The sequence below is a fragment of the Chroicocephalus ridibundus genome, chromosome 7 (genome assembly GCF_963924245.1).
Source record: "Chroicocephalus ridibundus chromosome 7, bChrRid1.1, whole genome shotgun sequence".
NCBI classification, from domain to species: Eukaryota; Metazoa; Chordata; class Aves; order Charadriiformes; family Laridae; genus Chroicocephalus; species Chroicocephalus ridibundus.
This window is the reverse complement of record NC_086290.1, coordinates 50,375,217-50,394,686: the sequence shown is the minus strand read 5'-3', so window position 1 is coordinate 50,394,686 and position 19,470 is coordinate 50,375,217. Positions and strand designations below refer to the sequence as shown.

Here is a 19,470-nt window from a genome sequence, read left to right as displayed (position 1 = left end):
CTGGGTTCTTTTGAAACTTAACTAGTAAAAATGGTCCAGAGTCAGGTACTGCCTTGTGTTTCATCTAAATGCTGGTGATGGGGTTAGGGAACAACAGAGGGAAACCCCTGTTTTTCCCTTGTCCAGCAGTATGTTATTTTGGTTCAAGGAAGTCACACAAATAGCAACACTGGTCATTCTGCATTATATCTGCAGATCAACTGGCTTACAGCTGCTTCAGCCACCTGATGAAGAGGATGAGCCAGAACTTCCCCAATGGAGGTGCTATGGACACACACTTTGCCAACATGCGGTCCCTAATCCAAGTGAGTCTTCTTTTAATCTTCTTTGAAAGAAGGTAAGGCTGTGGCAGAGGCTCAGAACTAGCTTGATACCACAGTGAAGGGCGGAACTCCAATGACTTGGGTTCCTAGTTCCCATCCGCTGGGGCGGGTAAGAATTGTTTTGCAGCCCCAAATTGATTTCCAGCTTCTCAGGGGACAGAATTTGCTGTGACAATGAAGAGTGTGTATTAGAGCAGGTCAATTTGTTTTAATTTGACAAACAAAACAAACCCTCCAAACTTCTATCTCCAGCACACCAGCCGCACAGTATACTGACTCCCAGTTATGGCTCTGTCCAGCTCCAACTGAAGTCCATGAGAAATAGCAGTAAGATCTAGACTCTACTGCTTTTTGGAAGAGAAAATGTTGATATTTGTGGCACTAACTTAATTTCTTACAGGTTTAAATAGACCATAGCTATATTTGTATTCACGCAGAATGCTTGCTGAAGGGTTTTTTTTGGGGACAGATTTAAGGCCTAGCCATTGCACTCCAGAAAGCACCAGGCACCTGAGTGAGGTTAGCATAAAGAAGGGTGAAAACTATCAGGATAAGCCATTATTTGGTTTGATAGGTGACATGTTAAAAAGTCATGAAAACAGAGGTCAGTCAACAAAGAAGATGGCCAGCAGGCAGCACACAGACACGGCAGCAGTGTTTCTGCTGAGTAGCTAGACTGTCAGAGGATGCCACACTGCCTGTCCAGCAGCCCTTGGGATGACATCTGTGAGGAATGACTATAGATGTACTTACACGTTTAAGACATCTCTCAGACTTTTGGCAAGTGGTCGTTCAGTTCCAGAGAGCTTAGATGTTGCAGTGTGGAACTGTGCCACTGCTCATCAGAACTACAAACTTGGGATGAGAGAGTCTCTCTTTGTTCTGTTTCCCAGGTAAATGGTCCTTGTACCCCAGCTCTTATGTTACAATCTAAGAGTAGAGTTGGGTGAGAAGATGAAAATTTGCCACTTGTTGAAAATCAGTAGGATCTGTAACTTACTGCTTGCACCTTTAAAATCACGGTGTAGATGGACTGTTGTCACCTCATACCTGCACAGCAGTAACTCTGCACCTCCTCAGTCTGTGTCAGGGCACCCACATCAAAGGCATTTTGCAAACACCTGGTAAAAGGATGGATCTGTGCTAAGCAGCTCCTCTGACTAACCACAGCATGGGGTGATAAAGAGCAGCATGGAAGTCTTAACCGGACTCCCAACACCTTTGGTCTTGGCTACTTTCAGACAAGATTCTGACAGCTGATATTTTGCATTTTAGATTCTAGACTCAGAGCTTTTTGAATTGATGCACCAGAATGGAGATTACACTCACTTTTACTTCTGCTATCGCTGGTTCCTGCTTGACTTTAAAAGAGGTAATAATGTTCTGTGCCTATAGCTTAAGAGTTGTGCAAATGCCCCTTTGCTCAAGAAGGTGATCCCAAGTTGATCACGCTGCTTTGTAAGCTTTGATAACCTCCTTTCCAGTCCATTTGACAACAAGGAGCAGCTCAGCAATAGCTCAAGAGCTGTTGTACTTTGCTGAGTGAGGTACTTTATATACAGTGGGAGCGCACCAGGATCTCAGGATCCCTGCACGAGCACACCCACCCACCCCCACTCTAGCAGAAGCAATTGCTGATAATCCAGAGACCCATCTTGCTATCAGGCAAGTCAGTGGCTCCTTTGAGTTACAGACTGATCCGCAAAGAATGAAAAAAAGACATCCCTCTGAAATATGCTAAAGCATAAAGGTGATAGAGGGAGATGATACTCATCCATCAGCTATTTATTATAAGCAGCTATCTGACAGTGAGGGGGGAGGAACTGTGACTCTTAACAGTAACCCCTCTCCTTCACGGAGAATCTCCTGTCCCCCACATCCCAGTCCCATGGACCTCACTGTCACAGAGTGGGCAGAAGATGAGCCTTTATGGTGCAAGATGACAAAGCTTCTGTGGGCCATATCTGAATAGTGGCATGTGTAGACCTAGCTTAGACACATCCACCCTACAATTAATTGTTGCCAATTACCAATAGCAGAGCTTTAGCACCAATAGGTCCACTGCAAAGACCTGGATGAAGGGGGCTCTGGACACACATTCAGATTTGCAGCCTGTCAGGTAGCCCCACCTAGAACAAACGGGCCTGCCTGTGCTGCTGCCACACGGTTACTGCAGCCTGGGGATCGTCCTGGGGTTGTGTGCTCCACCACACCTACGTTCATTCTTGATTTTCCTTTAAACTCAGTTCTGTTGCCATACTTGCACAAGTAAGTGAGAGGAGTTGGCTGGGGGAGAGGCAAAGGAGGAGTCAGCGAGTACTATTTACGTCCGCGTAAGGCCTGTAAGACATTAGTTAGAGAGGGGGAGATGGTCAATTTGAATAATCAGACGCTCTTGTAATGTTTATTCCCATTCAGAATTGTTGTACGAGGATGTATTTACAGTGTGGGAAGTTATTTGGGCAGCAAAGCACATCTCTTCAGAACATTTTGTCCTTTTCATTGCCTTAGCACTTGTGGAAGTTTATCGAGAGATTATCCGTGATAACAACATGGACTTCACTGATATCATCAAGTTTTTTAATGGTAAGAAACTTTTTTAAGAGAGCCATTTTGATAAAAACAAGGAGAGTTCGCTCCTCCCTTACGCAGACTGTCTGCAGCTGTGCAGCGTTCTTGCTGCTGTGGCAAGCCCCTGGTCATTTTAGGCTCTGAATCTCTTACGCCTTCATGTAAACGAAGAGCCCAGATTTTCACATGCTTCCTGAAGCTCTGACTCGGCACACACAAACAACAGTGTTTTAAGAGCTGTGTGGGCCACAGAAGACCGTAGCTTTTTCAGTGTCAGTGGTAGTTTTTACCACGGAGCAAGTTTCACATTTTCTGTTAAAAACATTTGCCACGGTGACTCTTTGCCCTTGGTTTAATTTTTTGCAAAAGTCTCTCGCAGGTTTTAAGATTGCCAGAGTCGTTTCTGCTTAGTGTCTGACCCTGCTGAGGCTGAAACATTTAAGCAACCGCTCACGCAAGACATCCCAAACGATTTCCACGGTTGATTGCTTACCGTAGTGGTCCATAGATGCTGCCAGAGCAAAATGTATTCTGCCAAAGCAAGCTAGGTCTCTTCCCGGCTGCAGAATGCAAGTTAGTCCTAAACAAGTGCTCCCTGTTAGGATATCTTAAGAAGTTTGGAAACAATTTTGGGTAACCACAGTAATTTACTAAATTATCAATGCTGTGGCTTTCAGCCAGCTGTTGCAGAAGCCCCAAATGTCGAAGCTGAATGAAATGTTTATTGCGGAACTGAGGATTCGGGTCTGTCGAGATCTGATCTGGGATTTCTGCAGCAAAACTGACCCCAGAAGGATGAGATCTTGATGCCAGCACTAAGGGATTCACCCACTTAATCTGTCTTTAATTCTACAAACCTAACCCCCTGCAATGCTTTTGGATTGCTGCTAATGATACGCTAATTAATTAGTGCTAATGCTACATGAATATCAGTGCTGGGGCAGAAAAGTTCCTGCCGCTGACAGTTAAGCATGTTTGTCCGTGTCTTTTAGAAATGGCAGAGCATCATAACGCCGAGGAAATTCTGAGGATAGCGAGAGACCTTGTCTACAAAGTGCAGACGCTGATCGAAAATAAGTGACAACAAACAGACTGTCATTGTGGGCCTTCTTGTGAGCTAGCGGACGGAGCATTTCTTGCACTGTAACTTCAAGATGGTGTTTTAATTGCATCTTCCATGTAATGTAATAAATATTGAAGAGATTTGTAACAGACTTTTAAAACCAGAACTTTTCCTTCAGCAGACAAGGTTTGTGTTTGATAGTCCTTGGTACACTCACTTTGTATTTCTAGACAAAATCTTTTTCCATTCTCTTACTTCCCCCTCTAGAAGACCATCTATCTACATACTTGAGATACTAAAAAGGGGGAATTTGGCATACTAGAACATTTATATTTTGACTTACTGCACCTTTAAAGTCCGAGTGCCCGTTGTGTGCTCTGCCAGAGCCTTCCATGGAGGTGAGGCCAGATCCGATACTCACTCGGGTGTTGCAGCATTGAACTGGGTCCTGGGAGCAGCACGTTGGTGGACTCATCGTCTGTGTCCTGAACATGCAAGAGAATGCGTGAGTGCCTGTTGCTAAAACATTTGCATTTGTATTTAGCAGCAATTAAAGTAAATAAGGTTACCAGCCTTAAACTAAATAACATGGTTAAGATGAGCAGTGAAGATCTGGCACCGCTAGCTAAAACCATCGGTTGGCCTTCGCTGACTCGCGCACGCTGTTGAGCCTCATGGCCCACACATGCCACAGATATGCCTGCCTTTTACTTTGCAGACTTACTCTGCAAACATTCCCAGATGACAAGATCTGCCTAACGTAGTTCAGGGTAATGAGTTTAGCACACAGGAGCAGGTTCCCTGCTCACGTTAGCAGCTCCCACGCTCTCTGCGTCTCTGAGGAGTGCCGTGAAGTTCAGCTCCCACATTCCAGAGCAGACACAGCAGAGCTTTGCCTCCTCCGGATTACTCACTGCACACCTACCCGTGCTGCAGAGCACTCCGGGAGGACTTTCCTTGGGATCCTGCGAACATTCACCAGGCGCTCTCTGCTCTAGCAGTATCAGCACTTGCCAGATGAACCATTTGAGATTGTTGCAGGGGATCCCGTGCCCTTTGCTGCAGCCTGTGCTGGTTTGCAGGGCTGTCCCTACGCCCCGTGGAAGTTCTCTGCCACTTCTCTTCCTGCTTGGCCGCATGCTTTCAGTAGCAGCATCCATTTCCCCCATCCTGCAGAGAGAGCAGAGGGGAGGGAGGGTCAGCTGGGTGCCGCAGCTCTGCGGCTGCCCTGGCCCTTCCTCACGCTGATGAAGCCACCACGTCTGCCCAGCCCTCCCTCCCAGGGCACGCGTTGTTTCTAATGAAAGTGTGGCTCTGTGTCAGGGAGGGAGGGAGCGGGCTTTTGCTCGTGGGCTTGGCTGCAGATTCCGTGGATACTCGTGACCTGTGCTCCTAGAAAGCCTAGGGACTTACTTTTAAGCACGTCAAGTATTCCAAAGGATTCTGCCCTTTGCCATTAGAACCTGAGTACCAAAAAAAAAAAAGTTTCAATCTGAATTTTTCTGGGTTTTGGGGTTTTTTTTTTGATCCTTCAGAGCAGACAGGGTTGCGCAGCTTTGTTTCCATAGAGAAAACAACTCTGTGTGCTTTTCACAGAATAGTTTGGGTTGAAGGGGCCTTTGAAGGCCACCTCGTCCAAGCCCTGCCCTGGGCAGGGACAGCTTCAGCCAGAGCAGGTCCCTCAGAGAAGTTTACATGAATTAGATCAGCTCACGTGAGCTTTCAAAAATCAGATTTTAGCAAAAAAAGAGGTGTAGGGAATAAAATTATTATGTTCGAAGATTCAAATAGCGATAGGAGGTATTTACTTTAGTGACTCTGCTCGTTAGTACCCCGCAGCGCGCACTCCGGCCCTTTGCAGGAGGCAAGCGCTGCCCTGGGGCCCTCAGGAGCTGAGCGGTACTTGCCCAGGAAAAAGGTAGATTTAGTTCTAGAAACACCATCGCTGCTTAGATCTTTCTTTACGATTGCAGTGAACTAAAAATGGTAAATAATAGTCCAAAAAGGAAAAAAAAACAACCAACCTCACACCAAGTGCTTCTCAGCTCACTAGCCAAGCCCTTCCTTAAAACGGTCTAAAAATTTATGGGGAGGGTAAAATAAAGCCAAACCAGAAGTCGCCCGGGGCTGGTGTAGCCTGATGCCGTCAGGGAGGCGCGCGTGTCCTCTGGGCGCAGGAGCATCACGGTCACGAAGCGGAAGTGAGAAGAGGAGCCCACTCAGTTCTGAGGAAGGCGCTGGGAGGAGGCTGTGGGGAAGGAAACCCCCTTTGCGCCTGACGCTGCTAAAATAACACCAGTGGGAGTTACAGCAGGACAGGGCTCCGATCCGCCCGCTGCCCCCGCGCCGGGGGGGCTCCTCGGCCGCAGGCTGAGCACATCTGTATTTCTGGCTGTGTCCGCCGGCTCCACAGGCCCGCGCCCGGCTGCTGGAAGGGCTCGGCAGCACGTCAGTTGGTGCGGCTGTTTGGTCACTTGAAAAGCAAAATAGTATTTTTTAAAATAAAAAAAAAAAAAAAAAAAAATCGATGAGAGCGAGAAAACCCTCCAACCCACAGAGCCTGAGCAAGCGATGTAAAAAATAAACCTGCACTATTTTTCTTTGGTATGTTGGGAATGTACTATACAACGCTATTTAAAAAAAAAAACAAAAAAAACACCAAACAACAAAAAACAAACCTCTACGAACTTTGTTGTATTTGTTATAACATTCTGTCTAATTGTATTTTATTAACATTGTGTATTGACTTATTTATTTTTGTTGGGAGCAGACTACTCTCTTTATTGCTCAATTATTTATGTTTAAATGTAACATATGAATAAATACTTATCGTCAAGGCAATCTGTGCAGCTCTTTGGAAGTGATTTCTCTCCCCTCCGAGGTGATTGCAGGGACAGAACAGGGAGTCCCAAGGCCAGGGCTGCCTGGGAAGAGGGTGCGATATGTCATCCCTGGTTCTCTGAGGAGCGTGCAGGGACTGCTGTACCAGCGGTGTTTTTAAAGTAAGTAGGTCATCACCAAACGCGGCGCGAACGTCCCCTGGATGACTTTAAGGGCAGCATTAAGTTACACACTTCAGTTACACACACCGAGCCCGGTGCCAGCGCGGCCCTGGGGAGGGGGCGGGAGCAGAAACGGGCCTGGGATAAGCGTTAAAAAAATAAAACTTTCATCCTGCAATTTTAGGCCCGGTCGTGCTGCAGCTAGAATTAAATCCAGCTACAATTAAATCTCCTGCGTTTCCAGGGGAGCTCCTCCTCCCATCACCCCCCGTTCCCCCTTCAAACCTCTTAAAACTCCTCTGGCTGCTGCTCCCTCTCCCTCTCAGACCTCGCTGTCTCGCCCCGCGGTTGGTTTGCTGCTGGCGGTTTTTGCAGGGATTGCTTTTCCAGGTTTTTAGGGTGGAAAGCTCTGCCTGGAGGTGTGTCCCCAGCAAGGGCGGGGGCGGTGGTTAACGGAGCGTCTCCCCGTTCTACTGACTGTAAAAAACACCCAGCAAACGGCTCTCTGCGCTGGGGTGCGCGCAGCCATCCCCCAGCCATTGCTCGAGCCTGTCACAGCTGTTAATCGTGTAGTTACCCCTGTAAAAGGGGATCAGCCCTTTGTGAAGTGTATCCAAGGTTGCGCTGGCTTCAATAATCGGCCGTCGTCTTGTCGGCTGGTGGGAGCTGGGGTGGGCAGGGGGAAGGTGGGCACCGCAGCCGGGGTTGCACAACTGCTTTCTTTTCCACAGGACATTCTTTCTTATTGCACCGCACGCGCACGCGCCCCCCCTCAGCATCCTCTGCAAATTCTCAGAAACTTTTAAAGTAGGTATGTAGACGGTTATTCCCCCAAAGCCGCAGAGCCCCTGCAGCAACAGGAATTTACTTCAGCAAGATGCAGCATCCCGATGAAGTTTCATCACCGTGAAAGCCTCGCTTGCTGCCCACTGCCAGGGGAAAACCAAACCAAGAGAAACCTCCTGCCCCTCGTCTGTAGCCCGGAGCCAGCGCTGGCCACCCCGTGAGGTCCCCGCTCTCTCAGCTCTGCCACTGGTTTTGCCAAACATGGCAACTTTGGCCCATAGAGCTTAGCGCCACATCCTACAGTATCCTGTTAGTTAGTCCAAGGCCTGCTCGCCGTGCTCAGAAGCTCACCTAGATAGAAAAGCTTTTGTTTCCCAAATAATAAAAAAAAACCCAAAAGCCAACCCCACGGCAGCAGCGCTGGGTTTGGTAGGACACCCTTCACCCCCCTCCATGGCTTCCCAGCCCCTTGCCCCTGGGGTGCCAGCTCCTGCCTGACGTTTTTCCTGACTCCTCGGGCTGGGTATTCGCCCCGGTGGGGGGGTGTCACACAGCAGCGTCCCCAGCCCCGGCCGGCCGTCACTGCAGGGCCTCGGCCAGGGGACATCCTGTGCTGGCAGCCAAGGCGGGGGTGGTGGCTGCTTCCCCCCAGCCTCTGCGTGTCCGTGTGTGTATGAAGGAGTTCCCCCACCCCCTCCCCAGAAATAGCTCAAAAAGAGCCTCTGAGCAAGCTGACATTTTGGGGGCGGTGGGGGGGATGTTCAAAGGCATCACGCACAGAGATTTCTGCCTGAGGAAGCTTTCTGGCTCTGAGCTCCGGCTGCCCCAGCGCCTCCCACCCCCCCAGACACGGCCTGAGCTGGCTCTGAAGCGCAGCCCGGCCCGAGCAAACCAGCAGAAACACGGAAAAATGCTGAAAGCCCCGGCCACAGCCAAGCACGTTTATAGTTAACGTTTTCCTACCACATCTTACTATCTTTTAATATTTCTAGACACAAGAAAACCAGCTACAAACTCCGCAGCGACGAAGGAGTTGGGTGCTTTGCTGTGTAACAGGCGGGCACAAACACACGCGCGCTCTGGCCCCTATTTTTTTGTTTAGGATTTTTTTTTTTTTTTTTTTTGCTGTGTGCTTGGGCCAACATTTGCTACAGTTCAGCGACAATTTTAACAACCCTACCACAGCGTAACCCTGAAACAATCAATGGGGTTTTTTTTTCGCTCCTGTCAAGACCCAGGTTCTGCCACTTTGCATCTTGAAGGCCGCATCGTACCCCCCCCCCCCCGCCGCCCCAGGCACAACAGTGACAGCGAAACCCCTTTTCTGCGGCTCAGCCTGAGAGGTGCCCCCTCAACCCACCCGTCCCAGCGGGCTAAAGCAGCTGATGGGCCGGTAGGTGCGACGGGCAACCCCCCCCCCCATGGATGGAGAAGCCAAAGTAACTCTCGAGGAAGGCAGAACGCAGACAATTCCCTCCTAAGGCGCCTCTACTCGGCTGTCCTGTACCCGGGCCATTCAGCCCACCAGCTCCCTCGCCGGTCCCCCTGCGCCCAGGGGCGGCACCAGCACCCCCTGAGCCCCTCTGACCCCCCCCCGGACCCCTCTGACCCTCTGCCGAGCCCCCCGACCCCTCCTGGGCCCTTCTAACCCCCCGCTGCGGCCGGGGACGCCCCCGGTCCCGCACCCTCCGGCCGGCGGGGACCAGCCCTCGCCCGGTGCCGCCCCCCCGGCACTCACCGCCCCCCCCCGCCGCCAGCCCGCGGCTCCCAGCGCCCTGCAGCGGAGCCGACCGGCCCCCGGTGTCGCCGCCCCCGGGCGGCCCCGCTCCAAAGCCCTTCCCAGCCCCGGGCCGGTCTCCGCGGGCCGCCCCGCTCCCCCCGGGTGCCCAGCCGCACACCCCCTCCACCCCCCGGCCCCGCAGGGGCGTCCTGCTGCCGCCGAGGCTGCCCGAGAAGGTTTGACTCGCCCCCGGCTCCGCCTCACCGGGCTGCGCGTCCCCGTCCCGGCGGCGGCGAAGCCGGCAGAGCCCGCGGCTCGCGGGAGAGCGGCCAGAGCGGCGCCGGGGGAAGGAGGAACCGCCGGGCCGCGGCTCCGGCTCCTTCTCGCCCGGGGCCCCAAGCCCCCTCCCGGGCACACTCGCCCCGACGCGGGCCCGGCTGCGGCGGCTCCTCACCTGCGGGCCGGGGCTCGGGGGGGCTCCGCGGGGGGGGGGGGGGGGGGGGCCGGGTACGGGGCACCGTCTCCCAAATTGTCCCAAATTCTGGGGTTGGAGCGAGCGCTCGCTTTTCCCCATCGCCGGACCCGGACACAGACACGGGGGGAGGCTCCGGGCTGGGGCTGGGACACGCCCCGATGGGTAACACACAGCCGGGGGCTGATCGATAACACGCACCTGGGGGCTGATATCAGTAACACCACACACCTGGGGGCTGATATCAGTAACACCACGCACCTGGGGGCCCATCAGCAACACACAGCCGGGGGCAGCCGCGGCCAGGGGCGGAGACAAGGCGTTGCTCTTCTAATTAGGGAATTCCACATCGAGCGAGAGCGCTGCGCGCAGAGCGCAAGGAGGAAAAGGCAGAACCCCCGTTCAGGTTTCAGTGCGTGTTTATTTCAGTTTTATATTTATTTCAGGCAAGTGCTTATTACATGGATATTATTCATGTTGGATACCTAAATTCTGGAGCATGAAGAGCCGGTATAGTACAGCTGAATAGTAAAAATACAATATGTACAAAATTAGTTGGGTTTTTTTTTTTTTTTTTCACATAGCAGATGTATCCAAACACATAAAAATCTTTACAGTCTAGGTTTTTCAATATTTAGTATTTCAGTAAATGGGTAACACAGTGACACGTCCTCACTGTAAACAGACAGCATTTGCCCAGCGTGAGTGCGTGCCGAGGCGGGGGCTTTCCTGTGATGTGCGCGGGGGGGCTGGGACCCGGGGCAGCCCTGGCACCCATTCTGCGCTTGCCATCCATGTCTTCAGCGAACGTTCCTAACGCAAAGACCGGGGGGGGGGGGGGGGGGTGTAAAGGCAAACGCTTTCAGCCGGGGGGGTGGTTTCGGGCAGCTTGAGATGGGGGGGACCCTGGCAGCAGGGACAGGAGGTCCCTGCTCCCACCGCAGCTCCTCGCCCCGCAGCGCCCAGGCTGGCGCTCCACCAGCTGCCAATAAACGGTTGGGCGGATGCAATTAGTACTCGATTTCTCACTCTGTCAGGACACACTCCTTTGGATCGGATTGTTAAGGCAAATCCGTAAGGCATTCGTACCGGGATTTCTCGTCTGGAGACGTGCGGCCCTGGGGGGTGCGGAGTTGGGATGGGACTGGGGAAGCGTGAGCGGACACAGGGCAGCCTCCACCCCCGCGGGCCGCGGAGGGCTCAGCATCCCGCCACCAGCGCTCCCCACACTCACGTTCGTTTTCCCAGCACAAAGAAAGGGTGGGAATTAACAGGCCTGATCCCGATGGACAGCAGAGCCGTGTAATCCCACCGAGGGAGCAAAACGGTGTCCCAGGCTTGGTCAGAACGTCAGTGCCCAGCGCGGAACAGCGCCGACCCCAGCCCCGCCAACCAGAGCGGGGCTGCACATACCCAGTGCTGAGCTCGTGCTGGTATTTTGATGATTCAGATTTTGGATTATTATTTTTAAGCTCTATATAATAGCAAGAGAAAGATGCCGCCGCCGGCCCTAACCACAACTCACTTATTTTCCTTAACGCAAAACATCTGTTCCTAACGACGGATGTTTGACTAAGGAAGAAAAAAATCTAAAACCAGTGTTATAATAATCAATTTTATCTGTCCAAGATGATAGCAAGGGACGGAAAACAGGCCAGAAGTATGACAGTTTTCCTTCCCTCATTCCAGTATCTTTTAGAATTAAAATAAGATTGAAACGAACAGCTGCTCACTGGAGACAACCCACAGATGCGATGTCTCAGAGGAGCCTCATGCGGGAGGTGCCCGGCAGCTGCCCCCCCCCACGCCGTCTCGCAGCCGGGCCCAGCTGCCTGGTAATTGAGTTTAAGCCAGTGCCTAAAGGTGAAGGGGCCGGGGCAGCGCGTGCTCGGGTGGGCAGCGATTGATCCGGCCTTGGCTGGGGACGCTTCAGTACACATCACAGAAAGCAAAGGGGCCAAAAAGCACCAACTGTCCTCACACCGGGCAAATGAGGTCTCCCCCCCCCCGCCATGCCCGAGGGAGGTCTCCACACGCCCCTCTGCCCACCCAGCCCACAACAATTGTCACACCTTTTTTTTTTTTTTTTTTTTTTTTTTAAAAAAAAATGCAAAAAATTCACTCAGGATGCAAACCAGTCCAAGAGAGACACAGGCCACATACAAAAATCGGAGACACGATAAAGTCTTGCATTGAATGTCTATACGTATATAAACAGGCGTGCATACGGACAATCACACCAATACCGACACGAGCAGCAAGTCTCACCTCCACCTACACCACTCAAAGGCATTTTACGTTTTTTTTTTTTTTGTTTCTTTTATTCTTTTGTTACAGAAGGCCACTTTTAATTAAAGAAAAAGAGACAAGTAGTCCAACGCCGGCAGGCAGCAGCCCGGCCGGTCGCTGGACCCGCACGGAAATAACGCTGAACGCCAATTAGTTGGTGGTGGGATTCCTACCCGGGTCAATTGTGTACGGTTTTGAAAGAACGGAAGCCTCGGCAGGCGGGACACCCCCTCGTCGAGCTCTCTGCTCCATGACACTAAACCCGACCCCGGGGGGTGCCCAGCTGAGCCCTCCTTGCCTTCAACACCCAGTTTTCATGGACGGACAGACACCTCTGGTGCAAAAGCCGAGGTCTGACGGCAGCCCTTTGGGTCCAGCCCCATGCTCCCAGCTGCGAGAGGTGGGTCGCGGGCCGGCCCCCACCATGCCCCCGGCAGAACCTGGTCCCGCTGCCAGGCAGGGATGTGCCGGTGCCCCAGGACCAGCCCGGGGACCAGCCTGCGAGCCACTGACCCAGCAACACTGTGGAACAACCCCCTAACGGCTGCCATCCTGCTCCCCACAGACCGAGCGGGCCACAGCGCCCTGGCCAGCCCCGGGCGAGCAAAGGGGGTGCTGCCCCCCTCGCCAGCCACCCCCGCTGCTCCTCAGGCCACCCCTCACTGCTCAGCCCCCCTCGGGGCGCACACAGACCACGAACAAAGCACGCGACTCCTTCCCTGTGGGTCACCGACACAAAAGAACACCCAGGGCATGGTTTCGGTCAGAGGCCAGCTCCGGAACCCACCGAGGCTGGGCCGTGCCACGGCCGGGCGGAACTCGCTGCCCCGGGCACCGGCGGCTGCTGCGCGTCCGTCCCCTCTCGTTCCGCAAATCAAACACCAGCAGAAAAGCGGCCTTGTCTGAAAAGCGGGCTGAAGGCAATGGTCTGGCTTACACGCAAATAAAAATGATTTGTGTTACCGAATGATGCAGTTTGCACAACATTTTCAGCTTTGGGAGCCGGGCTGCACGCGAGGCACCGCGCGCCCTGCGGCCCGCAGCAGCCGCCGGCAGCATCCTCAAGTCTCTCCTCAGTCTTTCCTGAGATCAGCGGGGTTTTGCCTGAGAAAGGTGTGAGTCAAGACTTGACGACGTGGCCCTCGGCTGCCGCCACCGCTGCGGAACACCGGCCGCGCTGGAGGCGCCAGCCCCGGGGAAAGCTGCGCCGAGAGCCTGGCTGTCACCGCGCCTGGGCACGAGTCACCGCGTCCCCCGCAGCGCTGGCACGGCTGAGACTGTTGATGCTCTGAGCAATGCCAAGGTCGCTCCAGCCAAGGCAATCCCTCACCCCATACTAGGACAGGAGTGAACGAACTGGGAATTCAAAAATTTCTACCACTTGTCCACCTGATACCATGCAAAAAATGGTTATAATTACTTTTGGTAATTTATCTGCCTTTTCTAAACTCTCCCCTCTCCCTCGGCCTCCCCACCTGTTTTGATCAGTTTTAGAAATCCTGAGCAATCGGAGGATGAGCAAAGGACAGCGGCGGCTCCATCCAGGGCCACGGCAAATGCCGGGCAGCGAGAGGCGGTGACAGGTCCCAGCCGGGGGAGTCCCGAGCAGGGGCCGGCACCGCTTCCAACACCTTGGTCCCGCTCCGGCGGCGGGAGAGCGAAGCGCAGGGAGGCACCAGCCGCGCACACCGACACACACATGCACGAGGGCGCCCGACCCGACCCGCTGCCTCTCGGAGCCCACGCGAGCCACGGCGAGAACGTGGGAAATGGGGCCGTTTCCCTTCCTAAACTAAGCTCCAGGCTTCTGGTGAATCTTTACTGGTGAGGTCAGGAATACATTCCCCTATCTAAAGTGTCAGCTCTAAGAACTCTTTTCAGGATAATTTTAAAGTAGCAGTTTGGGTTTATTCCCCTCTGCCTGCACTCGGCAGGTGAGAGCGGGAAGTGGCCCGAAGCAAGGCGGCAGAGGTGCCCGGCCACCAGCCCGCTCCTCCTGGCAGCCGCCCCGGCTCTGCGCAGCCGCGGGGGCTCCCTCGGCCAGGCTGGGCCCCCAGGAGCAAAACTGCTCGTCCGCGGGGCCAGCACAGCCCAGCTCCCGCCCGGCAGAGCTGTGGAACAAGAGTGGTTTTGGGTGTCACTGCAGCCGCCCGAGGGGTTTTGCTCACACAGACCTGCTGGTGTTTATTTCTAACAAACACAACTGCGCTGGCTGAAGTTTTCAGCACAGAACAAGCTTCTGAGCACGTTTTTTTGCTGTTGGCAGCGTGACATGAACCGTGGGGAGCAGGGGCCGGGGGGCCGGGAAGCACCGCTGGTGACAGACCCCGAGCCTGCCCTCGGTGGGAGCATCCCCGCTAACCGACGGGCTCCGAGCTGGGTTTGATGGGACAGAAAAGCCTTCTCAAAAATACTACACCGAAAACCCATTCGCTATTTTTTTTCTGTGGTACAGTTACCAGTAACTGATATTATTCAACAACAGAAGAGATTTCTTGTAAACTTTGTATTTATTGATTATTTTTTTTTTGGGACAAATTAGATCTTCTGAATCCCAAAGTGTACATATATATATATATTTATATATAGCTTTCTCCATAGGGAAAACACATATATCAAAGGAGGAGAGACATTTCTAAAGTGCCCCTTGTTATACAGTACTGAACATAATTTCTAAGAGCATTAGCGTAAATCCGAAGTTTCTGAGCAGGAATGACAGACGTGGGGAAAGAAGGGCTGCAGTTTGCTCTTTTCCCCACAGAACAGAAAGGAGTTTGCTGACTTTAAAAAACAAACAGGAAAACCCCAAAGAAACGTTTCTGGCAGCCCTGGAAAAGGCAGATGAGAATGGGGGGACCCAAGACGCCTGGAGCAGCTCCTGGGCTGGCCCAGCGGGACAAGCTGCTCCTCACGCCGGGGCTGACAGCGGTGACGCGGTCAGAGGTACCGGCACCACAGAACACCCGGGGGAGAGAAAAAACAGCAAAGATGCGGGATTTGTACAGGAGAAGTGTAGGGACACCGTTGCCCTTAAACCATAAGGGAGTAAGAGATGAGGTCAGCAGCATCACCTCTCCGTAGAGTAAAGGCCATTAAATAATCCATCAGAAAGCTCATTTGCCTCTGTCAAGTAAACCGGGAACTCTTCTCTCCATCCCAGACACGTGTCACTGTGGGAAACACAGAGAGCCGGATGCCTGGTCACCGCCAGCTGCCGGCCCCCACCTCGGGACAAGAAGCCAAGGGGGTTACGGTGGGAGCAGAGGTTCCGTCGCAGAAAGAAGCCGTCATGCTGGCCTGCAGGTAGAAGGGCAGCTCCGACCCGCGCAGGCTGATCCCGCGGCTCCTGCTCCCCGGGACAGGGGGGTCTTGGCCAACACGCGTGTGCTCAGCCCCGCTCCCCGCGCTGGGCTTCTCCTCCTTCAATGAGCTCAGCTACTCTCGACTAGGAAGGAGGTTTCTGGCCTCCACTTTGTGATTTTATGACTCGGACCAGTGAAAAAAGGCAGAAAGAAGCTTCCTCGCCCTCCTAACGCAGCTACAGACAGCAAAGCCACGCGGTTCCTCCTAAGAAGGGAGATGACCCTGTTGCAAATACTGTTTTCAAGAGTTTCTGATGAGGAGCAACTGTCCTGCTACCTAACGCTGTCCTCCAAAACACTGGCACACAAAGCGCAACGTCCTCGGGGAAGCCCCCGCAGGTACAAGGAGACGATGGAGCCCCGGTGACTCTGCTGACCCCACAGTGCTAACGGGGCACTGGAAGTGAGAACAAACGATCTGCTTAAATGCGGTTTAAGAATAAGGAATCCTTCAAGATCTGTCCATTCTGCTGCAGGAACTGTGCTAGCAACATGGGCAAGAGCTTCCTGCGCTCAAGGGTGTGAGGAAAAAAAAAAAGAAAAAGAAAGAAGTGTTAACTATGGAGTGACCCAGGGCTTTATAAAGATTTAATGCGATTCTCAGCCATGTCTGCTCAGAAGGCACAATCACGCTTCGCCTCTGTTTGCAGTATTTACTCCTGCCCCCAGCACAGCTTCAACCGCAGCACGGACGGACGGCGTGGCACTGGCAGGTTTTCTTAACTAAAGCTCCGCCACTGCTCACAGCAGCGCACGACCAGGCAAAGGTCCCGCTGGAGCCCACAGGCATTTTGGGCAGACTGTTTTCCTGTGGAAGATCTCGACCCGAAACCAGAGGCAGCCAGGCAGCCCAGCGAAGGTGCGAGTGCTCGGCCCCACCTCGCCTCCTCCTCCCAAGCCTGGTGGGACGCAGGGACCATCCTCCCATCCTGCCCCAAGGGGAACGGCCGCTGGCTGCCGCAGGAACTTGGCCTGCATTAAGGACTGAGGAGTATTTGTTTTTAAGAAGAGAGGAAGACAGAAAAGAGATCATTAACAGCAGTACCACACACAAAACGGTGCGAGGACCAGAATATTCAGTCAGCAATGAAACATGCCCTAAGCAACCCCGCGATCAGGCGGGCGAGTACCCACAGAGCCCAACAACGTCCCTCCTCTCCTGACTCCGCGGAAGTCTGCCGCTGGCTTCAGGGAGATCTGCCCTGACCACCGCGAGGGATGGACGAGAGGGGCCCTTCGGATGAGGGGCTGTTCTTTGGTGCACGTCTCACTGTTGTCTGTAAGACACACATTATACGCACTGATCTCCTGCAGTAGACCATTACCCTACACAAGACTAGACTTTTTCTCCCCCCTAAGAAAAAAAGAGATGTCAAAACTGCCTGCACTTTGGAAGATACGGCATGCACGTCTACCCCTTCTCTAACCCACTGACTCCCGCACTAAAACATGGTCAGCTCAGGAACAAACTAAGAAAAGTAACCCATGCAGCAAATCTACTGAATTTCTGTTGGTCTTCTTGTCCCAGGTTCCACTCTATCAGGCCAGATAAACATATTGCAAGTTGCCAGCACAAAATATCTACCCCTGCAAAACAAAAACGAACCCGAGAAACCTGGGGGCTTGGGACTGGCAGGGGGAATCCTGAAAGGGGGAGTGCCATGCACAGAGCGCTGCAAAATCAGTTATTGCATCAGCAAAACCAAGCCAAAACAAAACCCAACCCCCCCCCCCCCAAACCATCCAAACAAAACATTGTCCACCATTAAAATAATAAAAAACATTCTTTTTTTGACATAGCTATAAAAATCAAGTCATTTATAAAACTGCGACAAATGAAGTCTGGTTGTGTATTCTTTTTCCTTTTATTAGACAGGACAGAGAATTTCCTTAAAATGCCATAACAAGTCACAGTGATTTTAGATGGTTTTCTGAAATGTAATATACTGACGGGAAATACCTTTAACATGATTTAACTTTTTTTTTTTTTTGTCACCGTGTATGTACCCTGGTCCACCAAACCATCTATCTTAAAGTTTCTTGTTTAGAGAGGACACTCTGTCTTCTTCCTCCAAAAATGAATTTTGTCTAATAATCCTGCAAAATAATCAACCTTACAAAAGGCCTTCTTCAAATGTTATATTTATATATATATGTATATACATATATATACACACACATACACACATATATATAAATATAGACTTCTATGTTTTTTTCCCATTCTACGCAGTGTCTCAATAAAGAGATCAGCAATTTTTATTCTACAAAGAAGCAACACATAAAAGGGGAAAATTAAAGTCTTAAGAACATCATATCCATATTCCACTGATTACACATAAAAGGAAAAAAAATCACCATGAACAACTGTCTTTGAAGTTTCCTCGGATTAGCAAAATTCAAGTGCGGAGAGGCCCCGTCTCTGGCTGCCAGCGGCAGGGGGTGACTGGGCAGCTGAGGACAGCCCAGCCCGGCGTCCTGCCACTCGGCGTTTTCTGCACCTCCCTCCCGCGGAGTCAGACGTGGTTGGAATGTATGGAGCTTAGGAAAGGTTCCCAACAAAGACCTCGCCCTCGGACGATCCCCTCTAGGCCAGCTTCAGTGTGCTCACTGGGAATGATGGCATGGTTACCATAGTCACCGGATTTAGGACCGTCTGCCCAACTAACTGCGGGTGATGGACAACTTGGGTTCCTACAGCAGGCTTGGCCATCACCGCTTGCTGGCCAAGGTTTGTGGTTCCATTCACTTGCTGGTGCGAGATGGTGTGAGCAATGTGGCTCACCACAGGCTGGCTGACGGCCACGGGCTGAGGGTAGATGGGCAGCTGCTGGCCAAGGTGGGCCATGTGGTTGATGGTGGCGGGGTGCACAGTGATGTGGCCGATAGGCTGAGCAGCAGTGGTAAGTTGCACAGGGCTGGACGTGGAAGGTGCAATGTGAGCAATGTGCTTGGTCTGTGGACCCTGAATGACGTGGTTGACAGTCTGAATGACCGAAGCGTGGGTAGTGGCGGTGTGGGCAATAACAGTCGATTGCACTGTGGAAGCCGCCACGATGTGAGTCTGTGCGGGGACGATCGCCTGCGGCTGGACCAGTGCTTGTGTCTGGATGGGAGGCTGTGCGTGGGCTGGGGTTTGTTTCTGCTGGATGGAGAGGTGCTGAGGCAGAACCGCCGGGTGGTGGGGAGCAGCGTTCGAAGGGACGGCTTTCAGGAGCTCTGGGTGCTGGCGCTGGGTTAGTTTTGGTAATGAGTTCACTGGCCTGTCATCTTCCATGTCTTCATCCATGTTGTCTTCACCCTCTGGAAAAAATGAAAGGAAGAAACTCCCATAAAAAAGAAAGCAGAGCACGAACTGGACTAACCAGCCTCCCTAAAAGGCAGCACCGGAGGAAGAGACAACAGCAGGAGTCACTGAGCTACGGGCAGGCGGCATGGCACGGCACAGCATGGCACGGCATGGCACGCTCCACCGAGCCCTGGTGGGGTGGCAAACCCCTCTCCTCTCTGCTTGTGGGCCAAGGACCCGGTGCCAGGCAGGTGGGACGAGCTCGAAGCCCCAGCTTGAGAGGGATGCTCACAACAGGCGGAGAGATCTCGCTCGGCAGGGAGGGGAAGCAACGCCAGCAGAGGCAGAGGAGAGCAGCTGGGCTGAACTCCGAATGGGCTGAAGAGGGCTCCTTCTGGGAAGAGGAACAAGGTTTCCTTTCCTGTCCAGTTTTCCACCGATCGGTACCACCCTGTCTGCTCCCAGAGCAGGAAGGAAACAGCCATGGAGAAACATGGCAGCAAGTTCCTCTTCTGGTTCTGGAAAATGGACTCTTGTCCAGCCCAGGAACTAACGAAGCAATGCAGGAACGTGCTGACCCTGCGGAGATCAGG

The 19,470-nt window shown here is 52.7% G+C and overlaps 2 protein-coding genes and 1 long non-coding RNA gene across 9 annotated transcripts in view; 1 reads left to right on the top strand and 2 right to left on the bottom strand.

Moving 5' to 3' along the window:
• Positions 1-4,886, top strand: part of SGSM2 (small G protein signaling modulator 2) — a 59,451-nt gene extending 54,565 nt beyond the window's left edge. For 4 of the 7 annotated variants that reach the window (XM_063340719.1, XM_063340716.1, XM_063340718.1 and 1 more), the window contains 4 exons: positions 196-305; positions 1,599-1,695; positions 2,742-2,909; positions 3,887-4,886. In XM_063340719.1, the coding sequence (XP_063196789.1) occupies positions 196-305; positions 1,599-1,695; positions 2,742-2,909; positions 3,887-3,975 (464 nt within the window). In that variant the 3' untranslated portion in view covers positions 3,976-4,886. Of the gene's footprint in view, positions 1-195; positions 306-1,598; positions 1,696-2,741; positions 2,910-3,886 lie in introns of those variants that run through there. The other 3 variants (XM_063340717.1, XR_010071902.1, XR_010071901.1) reach the window with 3 other exon arrangements.
• On the bottom strand, positions 3,886-5,465 carry LOC134518238 (uncharacterized). The gene is made up of 2 exons (XR_010071903.1): positions 4,883-5,465; positions 3,886-4,442 (listed from the first exon to the last, which is right to left on the bottom strand). It is a non-coding gene; the product is annotated as an uncharacterized LOC134518238 (long non-coding RNA).
• An 11,964-nt stretch (positions 5,466-17,429) lies between these two features.
• Positions 17,430-19,470, bottom strand: part of MNT (MAX network transcriptional repressor) — a 42,795-nt gene continuing 40,754 nt past the window's right edge. Inside the window, exon 6 of the mRNA XM_063341269.1 lies at positions 17,430-18,891. Coding sequence (XP_063197339.1) covers positions 18,176-18,891 — 716 coding nt within the window. The 3' untranslated portion in view covers positions 17,430-18,175. The remainder of the gene's footprint in view (positions 18,892-19,470) is intronic.